At 33.1% G+C, this 11032-nt stretch overlaps 2 protein-coding genes across 2 annotated transcripts; both read left to right on the top strand.

Annotated features, from left to right (window-relative positions):
- The first annotated feature begins 94 nt into the window (after positions 1 to 94).
- Positions 95 to 2505, top strand: LOC108759655 (carbonyl reductase [NADPH] 1). The gene is made up of 4 exons (XM_018505185.1): positions 95 to 463; positions 1162 to 1422; positions 1736 to 1974; positions 2069 to 2505. The coding sequence occupies exons 1-4, from the start codon at positions 446 to 448 to the stop codon at positions 2370 to 2372; spliced, it is 822 nt and encodes a 273-aa protein (XP_018360687.1). The 5' UTR covers positions 95 to 445; the 3' UTR covers positions 2373 to 2505.
- Positions 2506 to 3212: 707 nt separating this feature from the next.
- LOC108759653 (zinc finger protein 615) lies at positions 3213 to 7723 on the top strand. The gene is made up of 3 exons (XM_018505183.1): positions 3213 to 3450; positions 4484 to 5977; positions 6316 to 7723. The coding sequence occupies exons 1-3, from the start codon at positions 3289 to 3291 to the stop codon at positions 7129 to 7131; spliced, it is 2472 nt and encodes an 823-aa protein (XP_018360685.1). The 5' UTR covers positions 3213 to 3288; the 3' UTR covers positions 7132 to 7723.
- Positions 7724 to 11032: the final 3309 nt, after the last annotated feature.

The raw sequence follows: 11032 nt of genomic DNA on the forward strand, positions 1-11032 counted from the left end.
ATCTAAGTAGTGTATCAAATGTGGTCGACAATAATGAGAGAGAGGTCCGTGGGAGACGGTCAGAGAGGTTTCTCTCTGACCATGGTTGTGAAGGCTGCTTTCCACCATGCGTTAGCAAAATTTATCGTTTATCCTTGTTTAATATTTGATAAACAACAAGGATAAAATGATTCTACGAGCGTTGTGCCGTGGGCATTAAATGGAACGCACCCGAAGTCTATCAACTCTGATCGACTCTTATCTCTTATCTCGCAGGAAAACCGCAAAAAAGACAAAACAGGAAAACCACAAAAAAATAAAACAGGATAAGAGGCCAAAACGCTAGAGATAAAACTGATAAAAAGCAAGGAATAGAAAACAAAGGTACATTGTAGAATTAGCCTTTAAATAGACAGGCGCGAAAAGCAGAATATAAAGTGTTATTACAATATATTATCTACGCAGAATGACGGGCGTTGCTGTGGTACGTATAAATTACATAACTATGTGAACACAGAATCTTCGTATTTCTAATGTGATTTCCTTTTCCAGATGATTAGTTGACAAGTATAGTTCTTTGTAGTTGCGTTTCGTTATACTTAAAATGAAATAAGTATATATAGGCTGTTTAAAACAAAGATTACATATTTTGAGAAAACAATATTCATCAAAATAAAAAAAAAGTTCCAGTAAACATATGTCCAAAACAAATATCTGTTGTGATTTAGTTGAAATCATTAAAATATGGGATAATTTCTGAGTGCATTCCACGTTTCATGCATGAATATTTTATTCTTGTAACTGAATTAAAAATAAGAATAAAATGATAGATCATGCTCATCATGCATAAAATGGAACGTACTCTTTATTGTCACTAAATGATATGCTTTAGATGGTTCCCATTCGTTTAATAAGGAATGGATTGTATGGATTGGTCAGGGAAGTCTAGAGAGTAGTTTATAGGAACATTTAAAGAGCAAGTAATTTTTTTTACAAAAGTTTAACTACAAAGAATCCATATTTATTTTTTATAGTTGGACTGTTGATATTTATTAGTCTTCCTCTTTTTTTTCTCTCCAGTGTCTAATTGTATACTCACTTCATTTTAGGCATAGAAGTATAACATGTAATTGCAAAACATAGATTTATTGATCTTGATTGATAAATCATGCTGTTGTTTAGGTAACTGGTGGAAACAAGGGTATTGGCTTTGCCATTGTGAAAGCTCTCTGTCAGCAGTACAATGGAAATGTTTACTTAACAGCTCGTGACACCACACGTGGTTTGAATGCTGTCAGTGAATTGAAAAAGCAAGGCTTGAATCCGAAGTTCCATCAATTGGATATCAATGACGACAACAGTGTTAATACATTCCGGGATTACTTACAGAATACGTATGGTGGTCTTGATGTACTGGTCAACAATGCCGCCATAGCATTTAAAGTAATTAAAGATATCGATATAATAGTAATTAGTTTTAAAAAAATAATCTGATTTTAAACAGAGAAATAATATATATGTTTCTTTCGTACTCATATTTATATAAAATATTAGCAAATGCTCTAACTGTACAGTTTTTTTTACTTTGCAGTAGTCAAAAAGATGATAATACACAGCAAAAAGAACATAAATTTAGAGTGAAAAATAAAGTAAAATATATATTAATAAACGTATTTATACATTTTGATCTAAAACGGAATAATTTTGTGAAAATGAAGTATTGTTAAAAGGTATATTAAAGTTTATTTATTTACAGGTCAATGCTACAGAGTCTTTTGGAGTGCAAGCTGAAGAAACAATACGAGTAAACTACTTTAGCTTACGTAGAGTGTGTACTGCTCTTTATCCGTTACTCAGACCGCATGCCCGCGTGGTTCACGTTTCGAGCAGTGCTGGACGTCTGTCTAATATTACTGGTGATGCATTAAAACAGAAAATAGCTGATCCAAATTTGACTGAAGTGGAATTGGACAAAATCATGCATGAATTTGTCAAGTAAGTTTTTGATCATATTTCTTTAAAAACGATTGCGTTAATTATAATTTGAAAAGTTTTTTTGAGATTTATATTTATTTACATTTATTTCCAGTGCTGCGAAAGCTGGTACGCATTTACAAGCTGGTTGGTCAAATTCAACGTATGTGGCAAGTAAAATCGGTGTTAGCGCTTTAGCTGGTATTCACCAATCCATATTTAATACGGATCCCCGAGAAGATATTGCGGTGAATGCAGTACATCCTGGTTATGTTGATACTGATATGAGTAACCATAAAGGAACTTTGACACCAGATCAAGGGGCTGTAGCTCCTGTTTACTGTGCATTGTTGCCGGAAAATACAGAGATAAAAGGAAAATATATCTGGTTCGATAAGACATTAGCAGAGTGGAAGTAAGCAAATGGATAAACTGGATTGTATTATTATATTCCTACAATATGATGCATAATATACCAAGATGTGAAGAGTTGGATTATATTCTAAATAATTATTTTTATGATATTAAACATACTTACATAAAAAAAGAGCAAGAACAAAAATTTACAAAAAAAATATAAAAGCTATTTTGTTACAAATATTTTATATTTTAAAACAGCTGAATAAATAAACAAAAATATATGTATTGAAGAATGTTATTGTATATTATTACCCATATTAAGAAAAACTTTTAAATATCGTATAACTATTTCATGAATATTATTTTTGTAAGTAGGAAATTTATGTAATAATATCAAAGAGAAGAAATAGAGTTTTGATACATACATTCTTAACTGTCAACTTGTCAGTCAAAACATTAATTAGAATGGAAAAAACGTTTAGGTGTTATAACGTCGCCGCACAAAGGTATTCACATTTATGATTCTTTAAATCGTAAACAATTGCATGCTCACCACGAGTTATATTTAAAAAATTATGTCCATTCTTTATGTAATATATATACAAGGACACAAGTTCATGCCTTTGTGCGGTGTTGCGTGACGTCACGATGGCGGCTCAAGCCATTCATTAAAATCAGATCTAAAGAGATTACTCTACATTGATGAAGAAACTAAATTAGAGACGAAAGTAATAATTGAAATTGTAATCCTCAATTCTCCCCCTTCGAATTTCCCTCCGCGAAGTTTTCGCGGCCACCATGGTATCGATATATCGTAAATATCGAAACCGCTCGCGGTCGACGGTCGACCGGGTCGACCCGCGACTCCCGCGAGTCCGAGTAAAAGCAAATGGCGGCCGTGCAGTGGCACGTAGCGACTGGTTGTATTGTCAGGTATTGTCCCGCGGGTCAACCGATCACTATCTGTATCGATCGATGGCAGTTCCGAGCGATGACGCGATGAATAACACAGCACGCGTGGAACAGCTCGTGGGCGACGAATGCCGCATCTGTCTGAAGTCCTGCACGGAGGCGTGCCAGCTCTTCCACAACGACAGCGGAATACCGGAGAAGTTGATGGCCATCGCCGCTGTACAGGTTAGCTCTCTTTTTTTCTTTCTCTTGCCACCTCTAGTTTTATTTTGAATAAGCATCGAAAGCCACCTTTGCATTGAGTAATACCTCCGTGGTTACATTTCTCTGTCCCCGATGTTCTTGAACCCGTTCGGATTTTGGAGGGTTTCTACCCGTTGCTGATTTCTCAATGCCAATGTCGTTTTGGCTGGTCGAGTTGTTCTATGTTAACACCGATTTCCTCCGAGAATTAATAAGGGTTTCGAGGTCATAGATTGTTCGTAAGAATATTTGTCGATCTTTTTTTTTATTTGAATGTAAAATTTGATCGTAGAAAAGCAATTCTGCTTTATGATTTTGCCACTCTAGCTTTTTCCGATGTAAACAATGATACAAGCCGCTTACACTCACTTACATTATCATTTATGATTAAAGATTGTTAGAGATACACATATCTCATTCTACCAATGTAGATTTACTTTCATTTGGGTTCAATTATTTATTTTTTTTTGGTTCTCTAAATTAAAACAGACAATACTTACGTATGTGTATATATACAGGTTGTCTTAGGATTTAAGGGTAAACTTGTAGGATATGCAGAAGCATATCCTACAAATAGAAATAAGAAAAAAGTATTATATGAAATTTGGCTAGAAATGCTTTATGGTAAGGTCATAAACAAATATTGAAACAGAACATTTTAATGGAACATTGGTATTTTGATGGCTATTTCACGACAATAGAAATCTATTAGCTATTCTTTTCAAGCATAGTTATTGCCTCAGGACTGAAAGAATATCGTATAAATTGAAATGATTTGTTTAAAGATAATAAATATTATATGAACATACATACAAGATAAGTATTTGATTATTCTGTACATGTAATGTACACTTTCATATTCTACGCAATGAAAAATTAATTTGTTTTATATTTCATGTTCTGTTTCAACATTTGTTTGTAATAAAGCATTTATAGCCAAACTTTATACAACATTTTCTTTTCTTTCAAAATAATATTTTTACAGAATGAAACTGATGATTTTCATAAATTGCAGGTGGAAGTAGGGGACGGTCTGCCAGCTTACATCTGTTCAGCTTGCAATGATTTACTCGACGTGTCCTATGACTTTAGATGTCAGATTCAGAACGCTGACGAGAGGCTACGGCATTTTCTGAAGTTGCAAATTCAACCTATGCTGCATGACAAACATGCGAAAGATAGCATGATAATCAAAGATATCACGGATGTCATATCTGATGTAGTATCTTGTAAAAAAGATAATCATATAGAGCAAGGTATTTCCTCGTCTCACGATATTGTTGCGTTTAATAATACTGCCGTTCAGTCTGATATGGTAATTGATGAATCTCACATAAGTCACAAGATACAAAAAACGACAGAAATTATAGAACCAAGTGAAAAAGATGCTCTGTACGATACAGTTAAAGATAATGTACATAATGCTGAAATGATGGAAGTAGCTTTGTGTCATGAGGCACACATGGATGATGTAGTTGCTGATCATTCAGATCGATTTTCCAGTTCAACAACGGAAGACAGATGTATCAAACAAGAAGATTTAATACTACCTGAAGATAATGAGACATCGGGAAATTTAACAGACGAAAATAGGGAAGATACATTAAAAATTGAAGCTAAAAATGATGCATTGCTGGAAAATTTCAATGATCATGATATTTCGAACGAAATCATGGTGTCAGGAATGGATATGAAAAGCGTCACAAATTGTAGTGATGACGAGGAGAAACCACTTATAAGCAGGACAACGAGACAGAAGTGCTTGCATTGCATCAAATCGTTTGCGACAAAAGTTGCGTTGCAGCGACACATGAACGTACACAAACACAAGACAAAGCTACGTTACGTGTGTGTCGTGTGCGACAAGCAGTTTTCGAATATCGACAAATTGAAGAGTCACATGCTCACGTGTCACGAGACTCAGACGACAGATAATAAAGCGTCACAAGATGACAGAAAGGCAAATAAAGTATCGGCAAAAGTTACTAGAAGTGGCACCGTGGTAGACAGCACAAGGGAAGAAAAGAAAAATTTTAAGTTTACATGCAAAGTCTGCTCGAAACAATTTATATATCAGAAATCCTTTTTGTCTCATGCCAAAAGTCATGTTGAATACAATGTGGCTACGTCGGACGACGTACTTGAGCAATCTGCGAATGATACGAGTGAACAAAAAGACAGAATGCCAATATTCAGAGAAAATGAATCCGAGGAGGAAGAAGAAGAAGAGGATGACGATGACAGTGATTTACCGATCAAAAGTTTACAGTGTACTCAGTGCGGCAAACTTTTTGCTACAAAGAGGAACCTGAAAAGGCATATCTCGACGCACAGTGGCTTGAAGTTTAATTGCTCGACATGCGGTAAAGGATTTTCGAGAATTGACAAGTTGAAGGATCACGAACAATCGAAACACAAAGAAGAAATATTTGGCAATACTGACGACGAAGATGATTACGAAGAGGATAACGAGAGCAAAATCAACGAGAATTCCGAAAATCGAAAGAAGGCAAGTATTTTATGTGAATTCTATATGTACATTTATTATACAGAATGTCCTGAAAATCGTGTTACAATCAGGAATGGAGTGATGAAAACATAAATTGAAAATACTATATGAAAAAATAAATTGAAAACGTAGAATTAAATTTTAAACTCCTTCCCGATTGTATCACGATTTACGGAATACTTCGTATTTGTGTAAAAATATTTACGAAATAATCATATTTATTATAATTCTTGTGTATGTAATATATAATAAAAATTAAATTAGTTTATATCTGTATTTGTTTCTACAAAAATATGCACTTCTAACGACACAGCTCTAACAAATTTATTTTCTTGTAGGACCGACACAACAGGCCACATAAGTGCATGCTTTGTCCAAAGGCCTTCGCACAGGCTCAATCTTTGGCAAACCACGTAGAGAGGCATAAACGGGTGAAAGACACGCAGAAACGATTTCTCTGTGAGAAATGTAGCAAGTGCTTTGCTCAGAGTGGGTCGCTGGTGGCGCATATGCGTACACATACCGGCATCAAGCCATATGTATGCAACGTATGCAGTCGTGCCTTCACAAAGAGCACGTATTTACAGTTGCATCTGAGAACTCATAGCGGTGAGAAACCGTATATCTGTCAGTATTGCAGTAGAGCGTTTGCCCGGGCCAACACTCTGGCACGGCACATAACCATGCATACTGGTGAGGCCAAATATCATTGCAACATCTGCACCAAGTCCTTCCGACGATTGACCTCGCTAAACGAACACACGTATACACATACCGGTCAACGACCATACGCGTGCAAGCTCTGTACTAAAAGATACAACAATGCTGGCTCATTATATGCTCATACGAAGAAATGCAAGGCGCAGCAATTATCTAACTCGACAACGTCTGCATATGCGGTGTCCACGGCAGATAATGCACCGCAGCAGAACGACGCGTCTATGCCCCTACTAATATATTCCCCGAGGAAGCTGGTAGAAGAAGCGGCTGTTGGTCAAGTTGTATCCACGCCGCAATATATGGTAACAAATGTGCACAATCAAAAAACAGTGCCACCCAATGTGATCCAACCGTACGCCGTAGAGGATCCGAATGTGTATAATTCAAAACAATTTAAGAACTCGTATTATGCTATTTATCCAAATATGCAATAATGTCGATCACGTCTGGTTGCTAATTGTCATCGCCCAGTGATTTTTATATTAAAAATCGGTTAAACTAACAATCTAAGGTTGTGTTCCGTTATTGCGAGTACTAAAAATCAGTTTACACTATACATTTTCAGTACACACAGTGGCTACATTTACACCGTGCGCTTAGTCCGCGGCCTCATTCCAAATTTAACCTAAATTATTTAGACCTCATGCTGTAAACACTTGGTAGATGACCCGACCTAGCTTTAGGTCAGACCTCGGTTTTTAGCGGCCTGACCTAAAATAGGTCGTCTGTTTTTTCCGTGTAAACACGCGAGATGTATACACGACTGTAGGTAATTCGGATCAGCGTGGATTATACCACCCCATCAATTTTTAAGTCTGTTTCGGTTGGTAACTAGACCTACTTTTGGTCACAATATAGGTCGAGTCGCTATTCAGTCACTGGGTGTAAACGTAGCCAGTGAATAACAAAACCCCAGCAGCACAAAATTTGCAACAATATTACTGCAAGTTTTGTGCATTAGGGAACGCAACCTGACATAACATAATACAAGAAAATGAGAAAGAGATAATGTTGTCAATGGACCTAGGAAGCTCAAGAAATATGTTAAATAATGTCTAGTTAAATATGTTTAAAATCGTTGTAGTATACATTTTTCATGTAAGAAGAGATTTCGTGAATAATTTAAAAATCGAAGATTAAATTTATTAATCCTTTAAGATGACATTTCAAGACCTATTCGCAAAGGTAGGGTCCGATTCGACTCTTTGTTTTATTTATTTTTCATTTAATCAATGTACAAAATCGATGAAAAGGTAAATAATGACTTCTCTCTCTGTTTATATAGAAGAAAAAATACTTTAAAAAAAGAAGAGAAACTATATTTGATTGAAGTACATGTTGGAGTGTCTAATAATATTTTTGAATGAATCTTTACAATTTTCAGTTCAAACAAAAAAATACAAAAAAATACAAAAGTGTTTACTAATTGATTTTAAATAATTGCAATAAAACAAGAAACACTTCGATTAACGAAGCCATGGATCACGTTTAAATCCTACCTCATCATTGGAGGTTAATAATCAAAAATCTATTTTTTTATTTTTGTATAAAAGATTTCAATACATTGGACATTGATTAACGAATATAGTACTCATTACACTGCGAAAGAATTCGGCTAAAAAATTCGTATCCTTGAACATTATACAAGTGCAGTAGTATTTCATGAATAACTCAGGTTATAGAAGTTAGAAGGTCTCGATATAATTAATGTACAAAATATAACGAAAAAAGAATGACATTAAAATTAAAAGATGTTAGAAATATTAATAGATATCTATATATAAAATTTATGTAAGTGAATTCATGGACATGAAAATAGAATGACTGGACCGATTTATCTATTCGAAAAAGAAGGCAGAAGAGAAAGAATAATTAAATAGAAAGAGAGTAAGAGACATAGGATGCCTTTAAACAAGCGACTTAGTACAACACAGTGATCATCTTAGCCTTGTTTAACATTAGCGAACAACAAGGATAATGATGCACTGTGTTATATCGTGTCATGTGCGTCTCTTGTTGGAAGGCACCCATAAGTAAATATAATCTTGATTGCGCTGTGTTACTAACATATTCGAATGTGTTAAACAAAGCGCGATATTTCAAAACATTTCGAAGTAATGTAAATAAAATAAATTTAAATATATTTTTATAATATCTACACGTTACGTTATTAATAGATAAGAAAATATTACCAATATTAAAAGTATTAAAATCTGTTGAAAGTGTTAAAACTGCATATACATAAAATTGAAGGAAATAACATTTTAATGGGTAAGAATTACACTGGAACAGTTTAAAATATTAGATTATGAGATGTTAATTAAATAATTAAATGAATCAAAGTAAATGAAATAACTTACTCTTAATTTTTTTTATTTAGGTTTTATAACAAATAATATCGATAATATATATTCTATTCTATAGATTCTTTGATAATCTGCTATTTTCGATAATTTCAAATTCTTGTAATTTATTGTAATATTAGATTTCAATCTGTCCAGTTATTTCTTATGTCCATGAATAGATAGCAACATTAAATAAATAATTACACTTAAATAATTCTTTTTATTACAGATATATAATGTATTGTCTTAAACATCCCTACATATTTCGCTATTGTTCAAAAATGATAATGATATATTATTTTATTTAAGGTTTTTTTTTTATTAGCGATAATTTTATGGGAGATTAGAGAGAGAAAGAGGAATTAATTTTAATTTTTTAAATATTTAACATTAAGTAATTTATTGATTAAACATCAAAAATAAAATAGCTTTCAAAGTTTATATATATTAAAGAATAAAATTTTGTCTCTGAGAGAAAAAGGATATCAAATTTGTTAGAAGATCAGTTGTTTAATTTTTAACTGATAGTATTAAGATAGTCTCGATAATTGTAGTATAATAGAGATAAATCTTTTTAGCGTGAAGACTGGAATACTATAGAATATAGATCATTATATTATTAAATTAAAAACACATGATGAAATTGTCTGTTGGTAAAAATATTTTCACTAAAATTTACTATTAATATTAAATACGCCCGATGAAAAATTAATTTTTCATTATACACTTTTATTCTATTTATGTAAAACAATGATCGATTTTCGTATAATGTTTACAAAAATATAATGTACAGCGTATTTTAAGAAAAAAGATTAAATATAAATATATATATATATATATATTTGTAAATAAATTGAAAATATATAGATTGCGTCTTTATGTAAAAGTAGCAATATCCCAAAAGTGACTTGCTTATAGCCCTAATAGTAATTACATTAATTAAACATTGGAGATATATTGGGCCAATACTGGGTCAATATTGTGCTGCTAGGCTACTTTTACATGAATATGACGAATATCGAAAAAATTCTCTCTAACACAATGCAATATTTTATAATAAAATTTATACAAAAATAATGGTGTTTTGTATTGTTGCATATTTTTTCTCGACGAATTTTTGTTTGTCATAATCATTAATTAATAATAATGGATAAGAAAATTCGAAATTGTTAACATAAGTATAGAGATTGGTGATTTAAAGATATAAATTTTTGTCAACGTTCTTTAATTTTTATTTTTTGATCGTGACGCTATTTTATTTTGAATTTATTAACAAGGTATAACAAAGCGTTTTATCTCTTTAATTTATTCAGCTTTTATTTAAATGCGTTTTTTAAATAAAATTTCTTGGTTTATAAAATGGAATTTATTGTCTAAAAAATTTGAAAGCGTCTATGCGATATAATGTATAAAATGTTCGCATCTTTTGAATCTTCTCGTTTCATAAAAATTAAACGAGATGATTGCGGAAGATTATCATTTCCACTCATTTTATCGTCAAACTGAAAGCGTCTTAAGCTCGACTTATATCACTTGAACTGTAAAGCACCGTTTATAGATTTCCCTTGGAGACCCGTAGAAAAATCGTTAATTCCCGATGTACCGACCAGCCTCGCATGAAAGAAAAATGATCACCCGCTGTGTTTTCAGGCGTGGAAATATTAAATTGTATTCCTGCGGGTCTTCGCGGAGCCGAAAGGCGATGCTGGGCCGCGAAGGGTGTCCGAGATCACTAACCAATATTTAATCAACTTTGCAGGAGAGAATATTATTCTCCGGACAAATCAAGGACATATGTATCAGACCACCAAGGGGAGAGACCGACACATTCGTGCGTATATTGATATCAAAGACACACACGGTCTCACGTATTGCCGCTTCAGTGAACAATGGCGTAATTTTGAGAGTGGAAGTTTTCTCTTCCAAAACTCTTCTTTCAAAAATTTTAAAATTTTATCATCTTTAATTAAAACTCATGAATTTGGATAAT

Source organism: Trachymyrmex cornetzi, unplaced genomic scaffold (genome assembly GCF_001594075.2).
Source record: "Trachymyrmex cornetzi isolate Tcor2-1 unplaced genomic scaffold, Tcor1.1 scaffold200, whole genome shotgun sequence".
Lineage (NCBI taxonomy): Eukaryota > Metazoa > Arthropoda > Insecta > Hymenoptera > Formicidae > Trachymyrmex > Trachymyrmex cornetzi.